The sequence below is a fragment of the Homalodisca vitripennis genome, chromosome 6 (assembly GCF_021130785.1).
Source record: "Homalodisca vitripennis isolate AUS2020 chromosome 6, UT_GWSS_2.1, whole genome shotgun sequence".
In the NCBI taxonomy this organism is placed as follows: domain Eukaryota; kingdom Metazoa; phylum Arthropoda; class Insecta; order Hemiptera; family Cicadellidae; genus Homalodisca; species Homalodisca vitripennis.
The window spans coordinates 66,338,598-66,363,424 of record NC_060212.1 but is presented as its reverse complement, the minus strand read 5'-3'; the positions used below and the strand labels follow the sequence as shown (position 1 = coordinate 66,363,424).

General features: G+C 33.0%; 1 protein-coding gene across 1 annotated transcript; it reads right to left on the bottom strand.

Annotated features, from left to right (window-relative positions):
• Window positions 1-576: 576 nt before the first annotated feature.
• LOC124365415 lies at window positions 577-23,483 on the bottom strand. Its single transcript, XM_046821396.1, has 7 exons — window positions 23,302-23,483; window positions 22,033-22,219; window positions 17,242-17,300; window positions 17,016-17,137; window positions 15,944-15,957; window positions 7,607-7,873; window positions 577-4,545 (listed from the first exon to the last, which is right to left on the bottom strand). Exons 1-7 carry the CDS (start codon window positions 23,481-23,483, stop codon window positions 1,024-1,026), a joined length of 4,353 nt encoding a protein of 1,450 aa, XP_046677352.1. The 3' UTR covers window positions 577-1,023.
• Between the last annotated feature and the right edge of the window lie 1,344 nt (window positions 23,484-24,827).

Below are 24,827 nucleotides of genomic sequence, written 5' to 3'. Positions count from 1 at the left end.
TATGGTAATCAATCCAAAATATTAAAGTTAGTCTATATGATATTTTAATAATTGTTAAATTCCTACCCGTATTTAAATTAATGCCGTGTTAAAACACCTATTTGTAAAGTAACATTATTATAAACACTTATGAATAGAAAGTTTTATGAAATTAGGTCATACGTCGACGGAAATTGAGATACGTGGTAATCCTACTGTTAAAAGAGCCACTAAAAGTACCGATAGGTCGGTATAATATAACACCGATATTCGATCTGCAACGGTTAACCTGTCCAATGCTTAGTGTAGTAACAGCAGTATAATTATTATAACTGTAACAAAATATCTCAATGATCATAAATCTGCCGTTTTTATACAATATAATGGAATTTTAAATTCAGTTTTATTTGCACTAAGAAAATTATAATCGTTTATTAAAACTCTCTCTCAACTCTTTAGGTGGCTGATCACTCTTTATGGGAAAACATTGTAAATTATTAAAATTTAAGATTTAGGAAAGTAAATTTCAGATGGAATGATTTCAAACACAACAATACACTTTATTGACTACATTTACATCACATAATCATTATACTATTTAACATTATGGCAACAATTTATTACTTAAGGTCAACATAAAGTTCTATACTTGTAACAGATTCATGTGTCCTAATATAAACAATAAATCAACATTAATATTATGTATTTAAAACAAGGATAACAAATTAAAAATAGCCGTACCATTTTGCAAGATTACATAACGTAATAGTCCTCATAGACAAAACAACATAAGTCAGTTTTAAAAATCAATATAAAGGTTTAAAATAAAAAATATAATATTTATTACAAACAACGTAAAGGAAATAACTCACATTTTAACAATTATAAAAGTGTGTTCGTTTATTATTTCAAAATACAGTGTGTAATTTGATATTACAGGTATTAAATTTACTACTCTTACTATAAATAATTAGTACTTATAATCTACTATATACATGGAGTATTGCTATCTTATTACAGAAATGTACAAACACATAAAATGACTTAGTTTCTTTCCTTAGCTGGTGGTCCGTAGGTCGCTTTAGGCTCATCGTCTACCTGCACTGATGGTACAAGTGGTGGCTTGAATCCTCCGTACTCTATACACAGCTTCCTGCCGTGGGCTCTACTCTTGGCATGTGGTGTCCTGAGGTACTCGGTGATGTGGTATGTCTGTGGAGGATACTGGGACGTGAACACAGGTTGACTCGGCCGGAAATTCAATTTAGCCTGGTGGTTATCTCGGTGCAAGAGATGTCCTCCAGACGACTTCCTGTAGAGGTAGATAGGGCGGGAGTTCTTGACCGGCAATGGGACAACGTGGGGGTAGGGTACGAGATGAGGAACAGGTACTCCCACTGGGTGAGGAACAGCATATGGGAGAGGAACCGGCTGCGGGTAAGCGACAGGGCGGTCGACAGTTACCAGTTTCGTGACAGCATATGGAACCGGATGTGGTACTGCCACAGGTTTCTCAACAGCTACCACCTTTGTGTACTCCACAGGCACGGGGTGTGGAACTGGTACAGGTTTTTCGACTATTCTGGTCACTTCAACTGGAACTGGCTGTGGAACTGCTACTGGTTTCTCGATGTACTGCGTTTGTGGAACTGGAACAGGATGTGCAACTGGAACAGGTCTCTCCACAACCTTTGTGAACTCTATGGGTACAGGATGGGCTATATGAACAGGCTTCTCCACCTCCACCAATTTTGTTCTTTCAACGTATTGTGGCACAGGTACTTCTTTCAATAAAATATTCTGGTTTTGTTGCACATCATTCGGTATTTCATCAATGAACTTCTCTTGAGGTATCTGACTGTGGAATTCTTGCTCTTGATGCAGGCCTCTGTTTGCATTTTGAGAGTAGCCCTCTTGTTCCAAAGACTGACTGTTCTCACCTTGACCAGTGGAGTATTGGACATGTTGGTTGTCCGGATGTACAGCAGACTCCGCTATCAAACCTCTAGCTGCATTTCCCAACGAGTTTAAATGAGATGCAAATTCTAGGGCGACATTTTGAGATTGATATCCATCACTTCCATATGCAACAGGAGTAGCAGCTACGGCTAAGTTACCTGCACCCCCCTTGGCTTGATCAAAACTGTTACGAAGCCCCTGAACATCTCTTTGGTTCTCTTCTGAGCTCGAAGCTTGAGCATTGTATGCAACACCACTTGCGTGATGGTCTTTGCTGGATTCTTCATAGGTGTTATGTAGGTTCAAGGCACCAATGTTACTTTGATCGTATGTATCACTTTGTCTAATTTCTTCGTGATTGACATAAGATGCATAACCTCCATTTCCGTTAAAACTTTTACTCCCTCCATTCTGAGATTCTTGTAAGTATGTTCTTTCTCCTGAGGAAACTACATACCCATTATTTTCCTGAGTTTGACTTTGGCCATAACCATACAAATCAGAACTTGTATTGATCAATGGAGTAACCGTGGTAGCCGGTCGGTAATTAGTGTAGAGTTGGCTTTGACTGCCATAACGATTGATGTATGGATTGTACCTTTGTAAATAAACATAGTACAGACGATTGGGGACAAAGAGAGGTTGAGTGGGCAATGCCAAATTGGCCTGGTAACCATTGTTGTCTGTTTGCTGCTTGTACTGATTATTTGCCATTCTGTGATAAGCGTAAATTACTTTTTGAAGAAAGTTATTATTGTTATACTGACTAGCTCCATCGAATGCAACTCTGACAGGAGGTACTAGTGGCCCAGGGGCTTGATATTCTGATGAATGTTGCTGATACTGTTCATCGCGATTTCCGATAGAAGGATTTTGGTTGTATTCTTCACTTGAGTGAGTTTCATATGTATTTTGGCCATAAGCTCCGGAATTTGTAGTACCTTCTTCGATAGATGACTGTTGAGATGCACTCTGATAACCATTAGGATAGCTTTCATGATAAGCTTCACTAATGGCTTGATTGTTATGCCTGTACTCTTCACGAGTGCTTTGGTTTTCTTGAGAATTACTTTCCTGAGAATTTTGTTGATATTGTTCATTGGACCCCTCTTTATACTGTTCTAAAGAGCTTTGACTGTCATTCTCATCGGGATGTATTTCGAACGGAATTGATTTCTGGATATCAACTGTAGTTTTGTAGACTGCTTCCTCGTGCAAAACTTGTTTCTCAATATCCGGCCCGCTCGAGGGTAAATTGGATTTACTCTTTACGTGTACTTCCTTTTCATCACAATCTTCCTCCTGATGTTGGTGGTTTGATATGGATACTCCTGCTTGTATAGGAGCAAGGATGTTACCAGAAGAGGTAAGACGAGAAGCCTCCACTCTAGGAGTCACTAACACTGGTTCTGGTGTAGGAGCTGGGGTAGAGTAGTATTCGTTTTCTTTGGATTCATCCAAATCCACTGCCAAGCTCGAGAGGGATGACGAGCTATAATCCTCAGTGGATTTTAACCCGCCTTCTCTATGATAAAGCTTCCCAATTTTCTTCTGACGTTGTCCTTGAGATGAAGTCAATCCATGTTGCGAAGGTCCACTGTACAGGGCTAATGACGAATCACTTTCTCCTGACTCAGATACTACAATAGGTCTCAAAATCGTCTTTAGAGGCCTTTGCGTTGTGGACGATACATATCGATTGTTGTATTCATTTCTTATCTCGTTTTCTTCGTACTGATTTCCTCCCTCACCAACGAGAAAAGCCGATATTTGTGTGTTGGCTGCATTACCACGAAGACCAGAAACTCTCTGAGGAGGCTCCCTCCCAGTTACATCTACTGCAGAGTTAGAGTCGGCGAGATAGGAAGTAATCTGGTTACCCTGACTTTCAGATAAAGCTGAAGATTGCGCTGGTTTGTTGTAGACTATTTCACCAGAATCAGGAACTGTAAATGAATTTGTCTGGTAGTTCAATAATGGTGATGAAGTAGAGCTGTACTCTTGGTAAATAGATGAACCAGTGGTACCATATCCTAAAGATCCTGAACCCCCATTTTGATAATAATTTGTTTGCTTTTTCAGTTCATAATTGTTCAAACCTTCACTATTCACGGTTTGTTTTTGAAATGTAAAACTTTGTAATCTTCCGTCAACAGCCGATTCCTTTTGGGAATCAAAACTTTGCAAACCTTCATTGCTCACTGTTTCCTCGCTTGTTCCATAATTCTTCAACCCTCCACCATCAGCTGGTTGCTTCTGCGATTCAAAGGTTTTCAAGCCGTCAGTTGGATAGTTCTCAGTGGTAGAGAGAACTCCTGATGTGTAGGTACCAGGCGATACTGTGGAAACACCTACCCTTACTGGGATGCGTTGACGGTTAACTCCAGAAGTGTATTCGTATCTTTGAGTGCTCGGAAATACGCCAATTTGGAGGGTTGAAGGTGAAGAAGTTGTAGTTGAGTAAGATTCCCCTTCCAGCGAATTGTGTACAGGGGTGTCAGAAGGACCTGGAATGAACCCCGCCGCTCCTGGGAGAGACACTTGAGGTCCTGTACCGGCCACCAGAGTTTGCGTCACCTTGGTTTTCAATATCTCAAGAGGTGGTGCCTTCAACAGAAAAATGAAAGTGAAAGAGGTAAAACCAAATCACAATAAATGTTTTTGTTCAGTCAAACATAAGGGATAAGAATAGTAACTGCGTATAAGGCATTTAATCTATCCTTGTCTAATAGCCTTGAACCTAATAATATATTGGAATATACCTACCAATTTAGATATTAAAAAAGTATTTACTATAATAAATTGTCTTTTGTTATCAAGGATAATATAATAGGGTATTCCTACTTAATAAAATAAAGTAGAATAATATCAACCTCGTTTCTGACACAAAGTGGTGTATCACGCATATATTATGCTAAGAAGTTATAGGGCTCAGTTGGTTTTGCTTAGCCTTTTTATTGTCTTCCCAAATAGTAAACAATGTATGTCAGATATTTTGAGCTTCACAAAAGAAAGGGTATTTGTATCTGAGTTCTAACCCTCGATGATTTATCCTTAAGCAATAAAGGACTCAAAACATGTATGGCAAACTGTACTGAACCTTAAAATAATTTTATGGCAGACTCGTACGTTACTGATTGAACTCATTAGATTCACATAAATAGAATAAACATGGAATTCATACACAAGCATGGGTTAAATATGGTAAGGACATTTTACGTAGAACCCTTTACTATAGCCTTTAACAAAGCATGTTTTTAGATTTTGCCTATGGTGATCTGACCCCAGCCTGTGATTTTGACCCCAGCCATGCATAAATAGTGTTCTATCATTATTTATTCATATATACATCGAAGTTACACGATATTCCTTAGAAAATACAGTAGGTTAAAACTTCGGAAATTATAATAAATCTTCAATAATATGTGCCTTATACTGTCCGGACTCCTGGCTGAGAAAATTAAGTATATCCCCTGATATACTATGTTAAAAACTGCGCATTATGCTCATAGAATTTATACAATATTTTAGTTCATTTATACATATTATAATTAAATAAATTCAACATTTTATTATGGATTCACAGTATAGTTCATCCATCCTACATAAAGGGAAGTATTGTTAATTTTTTTAATGCCACACAACTAAAATGCCATTTCGAATAAATTCGAAATGTTAAAAAGAATTACTTAAGTGTTACTAGTACTTTTTTATTTTACTTAGTTTAGTACTACTTTTATTACTTTTCGTTTAACAAAAATATATTAATAACAATGATGTAACAGTATTTTGTTACTTTATTTGTGTATTGGCTTTAAATACCGACCACCATTCTTAAGGTAATACTGGAAAGTATTAGTATTAGTTTAGTATCCTAGAACGATTAGGAAAACCGTATTTTAATATTTATATTAATTTCTCTCATCAAAATAAAAATAACAAAATAAAGCAATGAATATAAAAACCACAACAGTCTATTTTAAACGTTCACATTTCAATAATTTTTATAAGGTCTTCTGAGTAATTAAGTTAGTTTTTTTAGCAGTACTGCATATTTAGTTCAGGACTAATTGGTTTTAATGAGTGGATGGGTTTGTTATACAATTAATAATGTTGGTAAGTGTTCACGTGTGTATATATATATATATATATATATATATATATATATATATATATATATATATATATAATACAAATTCTCTTGGGGCACTAACCTTAAACTAAGTGCTAAAACATTTTTGTTTTTTAAATAAGAGCCGTCTATTCATACAACAATTTTGAATAGTTAAAGAGAAATGTTAAAGTCTTATTGGAAAGAAGAGATGAACATAGATACATATAAATTAATTTATCAATCGTAAGATACGTTCATATAAATGATGTTATATTGACCAGGGAAGGCTGTATTTCTTTATCTAAAAATACCTAGGTAAACAAATAAAAATTAACTTAAATTAAAAGTTTAATTTGTTTATATCCTTGTCTAAATAAAATTCTTTTGTTAAATATGATCACGAAATATGATTCTGTAAAACAGATATTCCCTTGAGGATAGGCAATTTAACACCATAAGACGGCTGAGAAATATATATTTCAAGAACATGTCTACAACAGAGATATATACGAAATGTTTCAGATCAAGTGTTTTGGTGCTGAGACAATCCTAATAATTGTGTAAGTTCTGATATATGAATTTTTGTTCTTCCATCACGCTAGAAATTGTTGATCCAGATAAAATGTTGCTTAAATTTAGTTTAAAACAAAAGTAGCCTTATTTAAGCGTTTTAAGTGATATATATATCTTTTTTCACTTAAATCGTTCCGTAATTCATGTTGTGATGGGAATGTACCAGGATCAAATTTATTTTAAATGCTGATATTAAAATTCAAAGTATTTAATGTATATGACGCTCAATCGATAACTAATAAAAGCAGCATCAACTTTGCTATGTGTTAAGAATAAAAATTACATAAATCTAATGATGTATACCTGTATTTTCGTATGTTTGTTACTCAATCACAAAAACTACTGGACCGATTTTACATAGACATTCCTAGGGATACTAATATTTACCTAAAACATGGCTTCTTCTGTTTCTAAACTACATACATGCAGCCCCATTAGTTATTAGACTGTATTGACTTTCTCCATGTATCAAAAATATAATAGGCTTTGTATTATACTTGGTGTTATCTAATAAAGAGCTATAGTCACTGATTAAAGGGATTTTACTATTGCTTTTAAATATTCCAATATACAACTGCTACAGTCTTAAGATTTCTTCAACAAATATTATTATTTTTTAGCATAGATATTCAATTGTTCTCTTTTATGCACAAAGTAATTTTTCTGCTTTCCTACTTTAGGGTTCTAAAAATTGGGTCTTTGTACTTAAATATCCAATTAAATAAAAGCTATTTTAAAAATGTAAATATATATATATATATATATATATATATATATATATATATATATATATATATATATATATATATACAAAACCGTTCATTGTGTCAGGACCAATTAATTTAGTAAGTTATCAAACCTACAATGTTTAAATACAACTGTTCATACGATTTATATAAGGTCCCTACCCCCACCCTAAATATTACATGCAACTGAAATTATTACATTTCAACACGATAGTTATTGTATATTTTCACTTACAACTCCATATTGCCGAGAGAGCGCTGCAACTGCCTTCTCTCCCAAAGCGAACTGCGTGCTCATGGACGATGACCCTGATGATGTTTTGTACTCCACCAGAGGATGGAAGCCCCAGTCGTCTGCGAAGTAGTCGACCTTCTGCTCGTTGCTCGGAAGATTCACGTAGTACTTCCCCAGGGCATACTCCCCGTCTCGGGTCTCCAGATGGCCTTGGGAGCCACCATACCCGTCGTTCACATCATAGCCAAACTCGTATTTGGGAGGGTGCTGAAAGGGAAGTTAAACATTTAAAATTAAATAAATATATAAAAAGTAAAATTTGCTAGAAATAATTATCAACTATGATGAAATTGCGTTCGCTAAGGTTTAAGGTCTATTTATGCTTTAATGTATGCGATATGGAAACTATAATTGTCTGAAATAGACCAATAAGTATTTGGCTAAGATTTTAAATAGTTTTTTAATTTCTTTATTTTATTGCATTTTACAGTAATAAATTACTAAATAGCATGCTAAAGAAATGTTACCTGACATGTTACGGAAAAACATTACTAGGCAGGATGTGTTGAATCGGAATTGAACTATATGATGGTAAAACGTAATAGAATTGAATAATGCATTCAGGGCAGCCAGACATTAATTCATCAGTTTGCATATTCTGTCACGAGGTGGGCAAATAAACATGTACCCTTTATATAAGGTACAGTCCTAGTTGTCATACATAATAACGTAGATTGCGCCACACTCCCTGAATTTACATCAAGAATTGAACCGAATGTTCGCATCTGTGAAATTGATGCTGGATGAAATCATTATTCCGAAAGATTAGATACAACGCGCCTGACTTGTAAGATTGGAAAACATTACGTAAGAATCTAGCAAAGCTTCTTCTTCGAGACAGGAGATCTTATTGTTGAAACCCAAAAAGGGATGAATTAAAATCTGTGTTGCGTAATACTTTTCTTTATTAAAAATAGCATGTCAAAATTTTTAAAGGATACGATTACACGAATATTCGTTGCTCTCTCAGTAAACCTTAGTTTTCCATCTTTAGGTCTAATTTATTACAATAAAGTGGTCCAACAAATGTTTACTCCCTTAAGCATCAATTACATGCTCATTTACTCCCCAATCATTTTGAAATATCACACACATTTCATTGAAATATCAAGAATTGTGTGTTGGAAAATGGTCATGCTCCTAGAAGCGAATTAGTAATCGTTGTCGAAGAGCGTCTTCTGCGGATACCTCGGTTAATTTTTATGAGTCAATTATTTACCGTTGTTACCAATGTATCGCAGTAGATGGGTTTAACTTTACCAAGTCAAATTTATTTACCATAAATTTCTCGTTGGTATTTAATTTTAACAGTTTCCATGGAATTATATCTGTAGCAATACCAGTTTATTTTATGATCCATAAAAAAATTAATTTAAATTATTTTCTTCCACCATTCTCCTTCTGTGAGCGCTTGTATACTTTATACACATTCTTAATATTCTAAGTATTTAATGACTCATAAGTATCGGCACGTAATTATGTACGTTATGGAAGGGTGCAACCCTCTTCATGTGATAGGCTGTAGTATATCTTTTTGTAATGCTACATTTACGTCGAAAAATAACTTCGTTTTGGCACAATATAATAATATAGACATTTTATTTAACACATAGTGGATGTACATAAATGGTTATTTTAAAAATGTGTGGTATTAGTAATAATATTTAACAACCTTCCACGTCAGTAGATTGTAGTACATGTGTATTAATAAATAAATGAAGTACAATGCGGACTGTCGTAATTCAAAAGTAGGTTTAATTTATTTAATTAATCCAATATATATATATAATGAATCTCCGCCCTACTAAACGACATAAAGCTGTAATATAAAGAGCGGCTGAACAATAGTAGATTCTGTGCCGCTGCCGATACAGTTGAAAGAGAATTAAAACTCATCCCGAATTGTTACTCGAAACAAAACGCTTTCATACACTCCTCGGTGAAAGCCATTTCGGCAAAACAAATTCCAGGAAATTTGAAACCACGGATACGTTTCATTTCCAACTGTTTGCTCGAATTTAATTAAGCAAGTATGTTTCTGGTCTAGTTGTAACTAATTGTTAGAAGAAATTTTACATACAATATTTTTATATTGCAATACTATAATATTGCAGTATAGCAATAATTCATCTACTCATTTTAAGAACATGCCTTAGCACTAAACCACATTGTCTATTTACAATCTATGAAATAGAGATAAATAAATATATATATAAAAGTATATAATGCATTGTTAAAGGATATTAGCGTAAAGATTGATTGTATAAACTGCTTGATAGTCATAAAATAACGTCTTAACCGAACAGAGATGTGACACTCTCCGATACACAAGGCTCTAATGGGCAAACACAGTTAAGAAAAAGAATTACTTTGACCTGATTCACCGGTGGCCATTTGTAACAACACTCCATTTCCTTTCGCTTCATTAATACATTATTGATTCACTGAACGCTTCTACTCTCTGTTCCTCGGACTTCCTCTGCTGAGAAGTCCTTTTTTATCACTGGTCAAATTTATAAATGTTGCATTTAAAGGATCATTCCTGCATTGAAGTTGCATGTAACTTTTATACGTATTTAAAATAATCTATTTTACTTTTTAAAGTAAAAACACCAAATATATGTTTCCTAATTAGGTTATCAAGAGATTCAAGTAAATTTTAAATAAAAATATCTAAAAGTTATACACTGTTTGATAAAATTATTAAGCGTTTGTTAGTTTTACCTCTAAATGGGTACTGATATTTGAATTTGAGTCCCCAAGGCGATATCCGTTTCATTTATGAAAAGAAGCACATATTTATAAAATATGTGCCGTTATTTAGAATATAGTTTCATTCCTATGTAAGATTTAAAATGAAACTAGGAAGGCATAATGAACCGTGGTTTCATGTAACTGATAAAAAAATTTACTTGAACCCGCGTTCAGCATATTGGCGTCAAACAAGTGAAGTTACATATGACAATGAGGCGTAGCGAGGAAAGTGAGCAGCGTAAGTCAGGTAAAAACCTCATACTTTATAACAGAAATATGATGGTTATGAAATGAATAATAGAACAGGTGAATGGAGGTGTGGGTCTGGACAAGAGGAATAAGGAAGCGTCAACCAGTCAACCGGTTTGGTGCAAGTAATGATTGGGTATCAGAGTTTTTTTATATCATACCTGGAGATTGAGAAATATGAATTTATTATTGCATCGAAATTTATAATATACTCCATGTTTCTACGTAGCAAACTAAATACTGTACTGTTATACCAATGATCTAATAACAATATGCATAACAGTGTTTAATATAATAATTTAAATTAAAATTACCTGTAAGCTATGACAAAATACGTGTTACAGCATTCGTGCGAGGATGGAAAAACGAGTTTGGTATGCAAGAGAGCTGCCAACGTATGAAACTCCATATGAGAAGTAATCATCAACTCTTGACTTCAGTAATGACTTCTAATTTCTTCACATCATGCCTTGATAATTTTACAAAGTGCGGATAAAATTCCTCTCTGAGAGGATTAATAACTGACAGGCGAAAAAGTAAATAACTCATCGAAAATTTAAACATAGTCTTTGTAGTTCGTTTGTAGAAGAAATTAATGCTCTTGAAACTAGCAAGAACATAGATTGTGCTGCAAAGAAGTCATGGTGCAAATATACTGCGAGTGTTCAAATACATATTCACACTCAAAACCAGTGTAAATTATTAATAACTTTAGATTTATTTCTGTTTGGAAAATAATAATGTTTATGTCGTATTCGTATATATTGCACAATTTAGAAGCGCGGGGTTCCTGGCGTTTTTGGCTGAACAAAGCTTCTCCCACCCGTTAGTGGTGAACGAAACCATATTTCTGTTTGTCTGTATACATGGTAACTGCCATAAGAGAACTCGAAAACTCTATCTATATACCGGTATATAAAATAGTAGACATTAATAGATTCGGATTCGTTCTCCGGTCCTGGAAGATGTCTATTGTGTCGATAACGTGAAACCTCTCATGCAGGCTCGAAGTATTCCGTGTGTTTAATCTAGTTACCTGAGTATCGAAAATCAACGCACGATTATTTACGATCGAAGTAACGAAGAATTTACATTTCGTAATTCAACATTTCTACCTCTACATCGGTATTCAAAATGACATATTGGTAATTAGAAGTCTCAATATATGTAAAAAAGTAAAAAACTTTGAATAATCGAAACCGAAATGTTTTGTAGATTGTAAACATTTGTAGACATTATGACGATAAAATGATATATCACAATAAGTTTCAACACGAGTGATAAAGTTAATCTTTTTGAATGGTTACATTCCTATAAAGCTACTTCATGCATGCAAACAATAAAGGCCTTTTCAACGTTTGTTGGTTTGGATAACTGATAGAAACACTTATAGACAACCATGGATATTATGTAAAGAATTTCTGTTCATTATTTTTCTCCCCTGTCTGTTACTTAACATATTTGACCAGTTTTACAAACTCGGCTTTAAATTTGGAATATATAATCACAAATGATAACAGTGCTGTAATAAGAAATTTAGTAGTATATATTTAATATTGAAATGTACAACAATATCTATGTATACTAATATATATTTTAAGTATGCCAACTGATAATCCATAGATTTTTGTCACTCCTAATGTACGTTTTTATTTATTATCATAGTTTTCAACTTATTTTTCCACTCGGGTACAGAAGTTGTGTAAGAAATATTAAAATAAATTTACTGATAGTAAATTAGTCCTATCAAAATTATATTCTTAAAAATATCCACACGTTTAAAAAATAACCACTAAGAAGTTAATAGTAGTATCTCTCCCACCGATTGATAATAGACTACCTTTTCTGTTTTCGAGCACGTCCATCTGTATGCACGATAACTTTTTAATAAATTTTTGAAAGTTAACCTGGAACGTTAAAATATGTTATGTAACTTGACCTCTATTACATCTCTACTTAAATTGAAAATAATACAATTGGTCAATTTGGAATCCCTCTTTTATATTATCCGCTATAGGGTGAACGTGAAAGTTCCAGCGCTGACCCGAAATCTAGCGGTGCTTAACCTTGTATCATTACAACTAATTTTGTTTCCAACATTATTGGATTTCTAATATGAAATTCTGTAACTACCCCTAACAAACATGATATTAACTGTGTAATATAATTTACTTGAATCACGTTACGTAAGGCTAGTGCATGGTTCACCAAGATAATAATAAGTGATTGCTAATATTATAATGTACTATCCGTTCATTTTAAATTAATTTTAAAGAATTCAATTTATTAACTTTTTACCTTCATCTTTTATAAACTCTGTGTTATAAGTAATTAGTTATAACAATATGTAATCAGTTTTGTGAACTTCTTAGCTAATCTTATTGTTTTAGTGAAAACTTATCACACACAGTCATACGCTAAAATATAAAAGATCCCATTCAGAAAAAAATATTTTAGACTGATGCAAGTGTATGTGAACTTGAACTGTTTTTGAAATGTAATTAATCACAAGACTGCTCAGTGGATTAAATAGAGCAGAAACGAGTCTTTTAATTTGATACAGTAAAGTCACAGACAAAGCCATAAGGCTCACAGCGATCATCAACGTGGGTGTTTGTTTAGAGAAGCAATTTAGAGTGCGTGGTTTTTATCTCCTTGCTTTGCTTTATTCCGAGCACAAAGCGCACTCAAGCCTTTTTCATTTACCTTTGCCCATTGTCAATTTCACTTTGTGCATTATTTATAATTCATTTCCTCGTAAAGCAGCCCTTTATCATTTTTATTTCCTTTAAATACGTTTTTGTTAATCTCCCATAAATGTATGTATATACCGAAATGCAGTAATTTCCCTTGGATATTCTAACAACATTTATTTCAAAGAGGGGATATATTTATAGTTTAAACCCTAAAATTTTAAATTTATAATTTTCATTTCTAAAAAGCCAACAAACAGATAACAAAATGTCTCTAAAAATAAACTCTCTTCAAATTTATTTGAATTGTATTATTTTCAAAAATACTTGTTTCTCTATAAAGAAATATGTTCCTAAAAAGTGTTAGAATAATTATCAAAACCCTTTAAATTTAAAAGATTTATTAGGATATATTGAATTTGTATTTTAAGTGAAAGAACTTTACAGATGGATTTTATTATGACAATTTTAACCACCTTAAATAATTAACATTAAAAGGGACCTATCACAAGTATAGAGTCGGATTATGGCCATCAGTGCGGTATTCTGTAATGAAAAAATAACCCTCTACAAAGTATTTATGAGGATTACAATTTATTAACAAATATATACAATGTAGGTCTTGTTCTAGATGGTTAAATATTCTTGTCTTGGCTCAAGTTGTGAAAGTTAAACTTAGTAAATGAATACTTCACCAATTAAATAGTGTTTTAGGGTAGTATAAATCCAATGAAGAATGCTCTACAAGGAGGAATTTTTACTGTTTTCATACTATAAGCAAAAGTGATTGTTTGTTGTGTTCAATTTTATTTTACGATTAAGCGCCTAAAGTCAATTTTGCTCCACGTAAAGAATAATGTTGCATGATAATGCAGAATAATCATACTGTTCAGTTTACGTACCATAAACAGCTGTTGCTGACACGAACGTCTTTTGAATTTATTGAAAGGTTTGAGGTTAGCGCACTGAACAAAGTAGAATTGTGCGATATTTGATTTTATACATCTCTTAAGTCTGAAAAACAGCTGTCATTTGTGAATTGTGTAACCTAAAACTGGGGTTTTTAGACTGCTGTACCTTCACAGCTGTCAATTTATAGTATTATTGGAGCTACAGTCGTTAAAAAAAATTACTTAATGTATATCTATTTTATTCAGTATGCCTTTATAAAACAAATTTTATGAACAAATATTCTCCCTTTACAAAACGCATTTGTCAATCCCAAATGATGAGGAAAATAATAAGACATTCATAATAAGAAGTCTCGTTTAAAAATTTCTCACATAAAAGCAAAACTTATTAAATATAATTTGAAAATAATAAAATACATTGTACTGGTATATTCTTCCTATTAGTGACAAGCATTGCCATAACTTAACATTTACAAAGATGGAAGTGAGAAAGAAATCCTCTCTTGTGCAAGATGATAAAATATACTACTTATATACAGTCATGGACGACACATGCTTTAGTAGCAATAAAGTGTTAAATATTTTATGCCTGTCTTTTTTATATAAATACATATTTATAAGTTAAATCAGTGGTTCACCTTCCAATTTTTATAACTTGTCCTTTTATTTAAATTTTCGGCCTAAAACCACCACAGGACGTTACTTAACTATTGAATTCCTCAGCTCTACTTGCTATAGGAGCGTATTAATACTCATTTCAATGCATTTGTATAGTGCCATGAAATCAGTACTTATAATCCCAATCAGTATACCATCATACCAATAATAAAAATAAAAATCAATGTTTATCTACGATAAGATTGCGGGATATTCAAAAGCCTACGTAGGTACCATATTATATTATCAATGTTCCCCATTCTTCAGTAATTCGTATAGTGACATACATTATATGGATAGCACAAGATTGAAACACAATACATTTTAATTACTGACATTTTTCTTAATTTGAAAGGATAGTAAGTAACATTGATGTAATAGTGAGATGTGTTGTGCTATCAGCAATATCTCAGAGAGTCTGAATGTCTGTCTTTATCATTGATTAGAAAAATGTAGTACAATCCATATCAGTATCAATGTATAGTATTAATTATAGTTGCTTTTTGTGTTGTTATGTTTGTGCATCGATATTTTCTACACTTCTCAACTGATTTTAATACGGTTGTCACTATCAGCTTCGCTAAGAACTGGGGTAGTTTTCTAAGTACGATATATCAATATTGTAATAACATAAGGTAAAAAAAGTATGTATAGTGCGAAAAAATATATTTTTGAGTGTTTTTATTGTTAATATTAAATAAATATTAACAACGGCCGGGTCGTTTTGGTTAATTTTGGTTTTGAAATATTAGTCAAAGTCCAAGGAAGGGTTAAAAGGCGAAAAAGATTAGAAAGGTTTCTCTGAATATTTAATGAATCTGGAAAATAATTATAATATTTCTAACTCGTCATTGAATCTTAGCTGACATTGAACAGCTGGTTACACTTTTAACTAAAATTCACAAAAGTAGCAGAAACAGTAGGTTACATTTAAATGTAAGAAAATTGCACCAGTGACAAATAAATTATCTAATGCGGTGTAAATAATATTTAAACAATGTTTTAAAACTCACATTGATGAACAAAACTGTACATTTTTGCACATAAGGATATGCACATAAAAGCAAAGGAATAGCACACTCTTCTCCGAATATCAGAAGCAAAATTCAAGCGACGTCATAAATTCAAATTTGACGATGTCATAAATTTAATAATATAATTATTTTTTTAATATTGCGCGAAGCCACATCTAATACCATATGCAAATTAATAAATTAATCGCTCAAAAACGTTTTTATAATTAAATAATTTAATTTGCAATTTTAATCACAACTTTAAAAAAATAATGTATGTTTTTACCGATATTAGGCTTTAATGCCTGCTCAATTTAATATTAATTGTAATTAATATTTGTCGTTTATACGATGTAAACCAAATAGACCATTCTTAAATTGTGTCGCTGTCCGATTGTCTGCTATTCCGTCCGTCTATACGATAACCCTTGATAGAATGGTCCTAGAGTCTGGAAACTTGGTACATAGGTTCCTTTTCGTCAAGGAGGAACTCTAACAATTCTGGTACCAACAGATCAAAATTAAAATTTAAAATAAAACCGCAATATTTTTCCATTCATTTTGTACAAGACCAACAATGGAGGCAAACAGAAGATCGCCAGGATAAAGAAATGTGTAATGTGTATACAGATGATAATAATATGAATTTTATCATGTGACGTAGTAAAACATGCGATGAAGTTTTTTGTTGGTAAGACTTTTGTTACGGTCCGTCGTGCTTTACGATACTCCGTTGATTTCGCTTATTTGACAATAACTGAGTTCATAATTGTTATCACTACAATATAAAAACACCGGTATATATCTGTTCAGTTCATTGACTGTTCAACAAGTCACCACACATAATCTGTGATTCTTAACGGCAATAAATTGTAGGAAACGTATAACAACATACAGTAGCGTTGACATAACCAAACACCGTAGCATTGAGAAAGTGAGTATTTAAATTTATATGTCAACCACAATGTCACGGTGACGGACGGCTTGATTATGGCGGAAATATGTGCGGAAATTGTCATGTAGTGGTCAACGCTGACAGATTATGTCATCTTCTGTCCACTGGTACATTTACCTCTTCGACCGCAAGGTAATAGCCTGGAGGCTCTGCGTGGCGATGACTCATTGTCGGTCGGTCGGTCGGAAACTACCCAGAGGCTAGCTTTCTCCGCTGATCCTGCGTGGCGCGGTGGCAAGCTGTCGCAGACGTACACGGTTAAAATGGTCCTGGTTAATTTGAGAAAGACTTTCGCTGCCATTGTTCAAGGCCTAACGTGAGATCTGAACCACCTGTTGCTCACCGCCAGCCAAGGCGTGCAAGCTGTGCTTCTGATAAGTTAGAGCGCCGAGTGAACCTGGCCTGGAATAGGGTTACTAACACTGAGTATTCAAAATAATTATTCTTCCATTAAAATTATTTGTAAAACTAGAAATTCTTTACTAATTTAGTTCAAAACGTTTGCAAAACCAAGCTGAAGATTTATAATAATAATAAGAATAAATATAATATAACTAGCTGTTTCCCGCGGCTTCGCACGCTTTTCGTAAGCTTTGTCCGTGTATGTGCACTTCTGGTTCAAGTGAATTATATTTCCAACGACGATGTAGAGTTTGTATTGTTGCCACGATCAAGAAAATCTGTCAAAAGTGTATGTTTATAGCCATTGTCTACGTACATGTACTTTATTATAAAGTGGTCTAACACTCAAGCTTTAAGTTCAAGCAGAAATGTATTTTGAAGACAAATATACATCAAAGCTTAGCGCCTTCAAATAATTTTTCGCTATTTAATATACTTAACTGTCTCGCGATCGCAGTTTATAGTGTACAGGTGCTTTAAAAACTTTTAACTTTTGCAGTGCCGCCTGGTGGCGAGATACATCAATAGGCATAGCATATAAACCTTCTCCGTCGAAAAATACATATACATACAAATTTTCATAATGATCGGTCAAATAGTTTATGATTCTATAAAGGACATACAAACAAATATTCATTTATATATATATAGATAGCGGGCCCGGCGCGCTTTGCTGCGCATTTCAATAATTTTTTGCAAAAGTTGCCCGCGGCTTCGCACGCAATTTCCCGTTGAAAACAGTACACTATATTCACTTATTCTTTTTCTATCACATTCTAAACATTGCTGAGATAATTGATAGTCGTTCCATCGTGAGCCTCTTGGGCGTATTATGAAGGTATGTACCATATTCCTGCCTCTATCTAGCTGTTACCCACGGCTTCGCACGCAAATCTTAAGAACCGAAGTCCTTATATTACTTAGTAATTTTTTTTTTTTTACTATAATAAATTTTAGATTAAATTAGTTATATCTCCGATGCCACGATTGAGCTTGCTTTGTTGTCTCGATCGAGAGAATATGTACACACGGAGTTTTGAGAACCATACTTCTGTCAAAAAAAACAACTAAGGTTGATTTTATAACATTCTTTATATTTGTAGCCAACGTAAGATAGTAATTATGATATCTGCATTACTCTTCTGATCAAGCATGAGCATGGTTTATATTAAATAAATATTGCAGTTAAAGGTGAATTTTTACGTCAAATTTGAATTGTATTATCTGGATAGTAAAGTCTATGTTTAACAGTGATTGCAAAAACAGTTTAAAACAAAATTTGTCGTTTCTCTTAAGCTTACTCTATGCTTTAAAACTATAAGTGTAATATATGTTTACAAAGAACAGCTGATTAAAAATTTGAAAAGACGTTAACATATGTTTGCTGCAATGCATTTCTTATGGGTATTTCTGTAACCAGTGGGGCGGAATCCTGAATCGGGAAAGGGATGGGCATAGCTTATAAACCTTCTCCGTGGAAAAATACATATACGTACAAATTTTCATCATGATCGGTCCAATAGTTCACGATTCCATAAAGGACAAACATACAAACATTCATTTTTATATATATAGATAGATAAATAATAATAGAAATTATGATTTAATACGATGGGAGTGATGTAATGTTTATGAAACGGAAAGAGACCTGTCACATATTTAGGTTAAATATCTTCATTGTTCATAAAGAAACCAATAATAATAATAATAATCGAATGAATATCGTAAACAAAAAATTTTTCATCATCTGTTATGGAAAACAGTTTCGACACAGAAATATAATTTTAAAGTCAGATAGAGGGATTTATCTTATAATTAGACCGTATGAATGTCTATATATTCCAATTATCTGAAGTATGATTTCAACATTCATAAAATGTATTAAATATCAATCAGTTGTAGTATTTTTATCGAAATGGTATTTCTTTCAGTTTTAAGCAATTTTCGAATTGATCTTGGTTATGTTGAATTATATATACATGTAATAGTCTCTGGGAAGTTTTTTGAGCAATATTAATCCTAAATTTACTAATTATGCTTACTCTTAAAAGGGTGACTGTTTATATCGATAATATTTATATACTAAATTTTTTTCATAGTCCTCATCTGTTAAAAGTGGAAGCGGGAAATATTCCCTATATGATTTTTCTGTAAAAAAAGATAACTTAGTGTGTAAACTATTGCTTTGCGGTCACTTGCTGTGGTCACGGACTCACTGCACTTGTCTGTTTCCTCAAATTGTAGTCACGGAGGAAATGGTTTGTTGAATCGTGTTAGTGTCCGTTTCTTATGTTTTGTTCCTTCAGCTACTGCAATTATATTGGCCCAAGACATCAAAAGAAACCAATTTTGAGTACAACACGTTTACATTCAAAATTATTTTCATTAAGTAAATGTCCAGAATAAACTAAAAGCTAAACATCGTTTTTGCTCCTCCCCATCCATATAAAAGTTAGGATTACTAATCATTATTATTTTCATCAGTCTATGACAGCTGATATTTTTTTAGTGCAAATACAAAGTACTAGAACAATGCTTGACACGCCGCGTTCTGTGACTTGATAATTTGTTGAAAGTATTGCCAATAATTACAGAAAATATCTTTTATTTCGATTAATTTTCGGTATTCTGGAATTTAAAAGTTAAACTTTTTATTCTCGTATAAAAGGAATTTTAATGCAAAGTTTTATTGAAATATTTCCACTGCGTTTAGTGTGATTAAGAGACAGATCGAAATATCTTTAGAAGCTTGTTAATTTACAATATTAATGGCATAAATGTGAGCAATTTTTCGGTTCATCCTGAAATAGTATAAAGAAATGCCTATCCACTCCTGCTTTAATTATAGATTAATACGCTTCTTAAATTATAATTACACACGCATTGTGTCACATCTGTTTTCACATAAATTACGTTCCTGTTTCTACGAACGATTCCGCAATACATCACAGCGGCGTTAATGCCCTTACCATTTATGGAGATTGCTTATTGCAGCTTCCACTTTGTAAACGGTTGGAAACGGAATGTGAACGATTATCATTACAACGTCGCCCGTCTATGAGTCACTAATGATTGAGGCTACTCGTTCTCTTCCGTTTCCTTGCCATAGTTTACACGGTGGTTAAGATCATACCTCAGCAAGAGTACCAGCCTGTAACCTTACTTACCGGATGATTCTCTTACATGTTCATTCATTAGGCTATTAGAACGTTCTGGGTTTTAAGATAAAGTAACGTACGAGTCTAATCGTTTCCCCATTAGGGTTCACTTCTGGCTAGTTTATACCTTCTAGTTGAATCCACAGTGGGTACAGAAAATCTAACTGGGTAACCTTATGGATGTCCAGGAGCGGCACATCACTAACCACAAATTTCGAGATTCGGGGGTGCAAGGGTAATTCGATAGGTCTAGTGTACTGTGGAAGATGACTGTTGGAGTTGTGTTTGTTCTCTAAGAGTCAAAGGTTCTTACTAGCCTTGACATAATGGTGTGCTACCCCCTCCCTGCTTTGACTGGAGAGGCTGGTTCAGAGCTGGCTTCTCCTTTTTTTAGGTGATATGCCAATTTTCCCCTCAATCTCATGAATCCCTACTCCCAACGTTACCCATCCAAAATATTCTGTCACATCCAAAATATAATGCGCAAAGGTTCTTATAGGACTATGTGCAATTTTCTAAGCTTCTTGTCCTAAGAGAACTATGTATGAGTCTGGTCTCTTGATTGAATTTAGAGCTGGTGCCATCGAATGGTTATTATTTAAAGAAGAGAGGGATGTTCACTATAAGGAGTAATAAGATCTAAGGATAGAAAAGATATCTAGATTAAAAAGTTAATCGTAGTACTCTGACACAATTCACTTATATAGAACCATTTGGAAAAATAAGAAACAACTCAAAATTACCTGTTTTTTTTTCAATTTAGATTACTTTTTCTCAGACAAAGTTTCTTAGTAAAGTAATATATATTTAATTTTGAATAAGCGTGGTATATTTTAATAATAATTGTTTGTAGTACTTTTTTTGTCTTGTATTAGTACCAGGGTTGATTATTTAAACATGTATAAGTATAGTTTTATTATTTTAAGTTTAACAAATAAGAACATTAACAGCTCTCATATTTTTCGGCACTCACTTATATAGTTTACATCTACTCTAAATACATTTATGTATAATTCAGTGTCGGCATATATAATATTTATATAATAATATGTATGTATAACTAATAACTATATATAAAAATATATAGCCTATATATACACATATGTATGTATATATATATATATATATATATATATATATATATATACATATGTGCCTGTTTAAATATATTTATTTACTTATTAAATATTGATGAATATATATTAAATCAAATTATTAATTATATTATTATTATATTACTGTCATTAAATATATCTTTGTCCAGATTAAGAGAGTTGTGTTTTAAACAGTAACTCCAATAATCATTATTTGTTATAAAACATTGCATATGTTTATATATATATATATATATATATATATATGTGTGTGTATGTATATATATATATATATACACACTTTCGTAACAGAATTCAATAGATTTTCATCAAGCGTTTTTCACGAAAGCTTTGTATAGTATTGAAGATAGAACGAAAGGATGTGTTCTTTTTGATTAGAAGAAGAAATAAATATAGAACTAAATGTCTCCTTCTATAATCTATTAGATATAAAGATGGTCAAGGGAGGGTAGGGCAGACTCTGCAGGAAGGGTCAAGGGTGTGTTTGCTCATGTGGACAGTCCAAGTGCCCTTCAGAAAGCTCACTGGGTCCTCGGCAATATCCTCTTTCTTCTCAGATATTTCTTGGAGATCCGATTGATACGTTAAGAGCAATATTTGGTGATGACCTTCCACTCCACCAATCCTTATCTTTTGTTTCATCTTTCTTGATACAAATAAAGACACATAATAGATATTCTTTATTAAATTAATCTTTAGATATTCTCTATAAACACTTTGAAGAATGCACGTAGTACGATGTAATCTAATTAAAACAAATCTTTATTTATCAGATTATATAATTTGAATGTAAAAACGTATTTCAGTTTTTCAAAATTAAACGGTTATCAGAATAACCGTTTAACTTAAAAGACTATAAATAAAACATGAAATAGATACATTCATAAAAGACTGTTTGAAAAACGAAAATTGAATGGATACATCCACATCAGATACAACAAACACCTTATTTAACTGACTTACGTTTTAGACGTTAATGCAGGATCGACTTGTTAAACTATTGTCTGAACAATTTTCATCCAGGCTGAGAGAGTTTGTGTTTTAAACAGTTCATTTTAAACGACATTATTTATTAAACAAGCTTTTTTTATTTGCCAAACATTATTATGTAGTTAGTATTAAATCGTTGTAATGTAATCACTTTTTGCTGAATCCAAGAACGTAGTGTGAAATCGCAGTGTAGTGTGTTTACTTAATTTTTCTATTTAAAGAATATGAATCGATAAGGGTTAACATAATAAAACATTGTACAGCCCATAAGCTTAAAATGTAATATTTTTAACGACCATAACATTATTATTCAGTATATTATGTATGGTTGTTATTTATCAAAACGCTGGTATTTATTTTGACTGTCCTATGTCGTCTATTTATGGTAAAAATGTGAAGCTAAACAACTTAAACATAATAGTAAAGGGAATTAATCCTGATTAATTACACAAAGTAATTGTCCTTTATTAAAAAAGGGATCATTCGTTCAGTTCGAAAGAAAATCTCGTAAAATAAATAAAATCACACGTACATATCATGTAAATATGCATAAATTCCAGTGTTTTAATGAACCGATTTTACAATATGAAGATTGAACGTCATTAAATTAATGTAGAAGGAGTAGAAAACCTATAATGAAGTACGTAACTGACAACGTATAATTAAAGTATTGTTAGATGTAGATGTTAACCTTATTGGATGTAATCATCAATTAAGGATACTAATTAACATTCTGACCTGTAGATAAACCCGTGTGCGTACCGGATATCATTAAGTCTGTTATATTGGGATTGGATCATAAAATCTGCCCTGGTTGCGCAAGGCGGGGACCCCGTGAAAGCGGTGGGATCCACTTTCGCCATCAACTCCCGGTCACCATAAACGCACGATGCTTTAAAACGCGGGGCAGTAACCACCATTATTATAACCTCTGACTTTTTTAATCAATATTTTAATCAACACAAGGTATTAGTACGCTTCACCAAATGCACTTAACAAGATTAGCTCAGGTCTATAAATTATTTAAATTAAGATGTCTTGCGGAGGGATACATACAGGCAATCGAAGAGAATGTTAACCATAACACATATGACCATCATCTGTCAGCTTATTCCGTGTTCAATCATGCTCAGCTAATTCTTGTGCATCTTAATCGATTTTTTTCTACGTAGAAATTAAGTTTTATGGAAAATATAAAGTCTTTTGGTGAAGTCGATATCAATATATCCTGTCGATACTTAGTAAGTCTCAGCCATATGCCCGTCTAAAAAATATTTTATGAATAAATTACATTACATCCTAATCTTCCAGTCCTAACAGCAATTCGTTTTGACATCTACCGGAAAAAACACAAAGGCGAACAAACACTCAGATATTTAAAAGAGGAATGTTTTACACTAATAATAGCTATGAAAAATGTAAAAAAGTGTAAGTTTATAGCTCAATTCTTTCTCGAGGTATAATCCTCTATATTACCTTTGGCGGTTATCGCAAGATAACCAGATCAAGCAACGCAGAGCGTGGCCGCTGCTTGGACAGGTGACCGCTGAGCGATCCTGTCCTTGCAAGCGGCCCGCCTGCCCGGCCATTGGTGGTGGTTCGGAAGTCACCTTTAAACCGTTGGTCCCCAGGTTAAGTGTTAGAGAGGGCTTCTTAGCCCTGACGTCGCCTGGTAAAATAAGACATTCTTTACTTTTTTACTTTTTACTTTGTTAATAGTCAGATAAATCCCATGGAGTGGCACGAACCAACTTTGAACTCAACTTCTCGTTCCTCGGAAAGAAATGAACTTCATGTAAAATATCAAATCTACAGGTCTCTTAGTTTCCGAGATACTTTGCGAACCAACAAACATAAATATGTAAAGTTCTAGCCTATCAAGTTAACAAGAGATAATGCTCAGCTAATATAGAACGTATAGAACAGGAAAAGAATTAAAGGAAGGGTGAAATAATCTGTCCATTCCTGGATTGACTGAAGAGATTGAATCATTTTATTTTGAGCTTGATGTATATGCTGAGTTTGGTGGTGGAGAGTTCATTGTATAAGTTCACAATTATTTATTTACATTATTATTGAAGAAAACCTATTTGAGATTTTTAGCATTCCCTCACGTAATTAAATGTTGTCATGAGTGAAAGCACATAACATGTTAAGAAAGGAAAAGGTATCATTGTACATATCAGTCCACAGAGGCCATGAACAGACGGCACATCATTACACTCTGCTTTAAATTGGATAACATGCCATAAAATTTTTGGTCA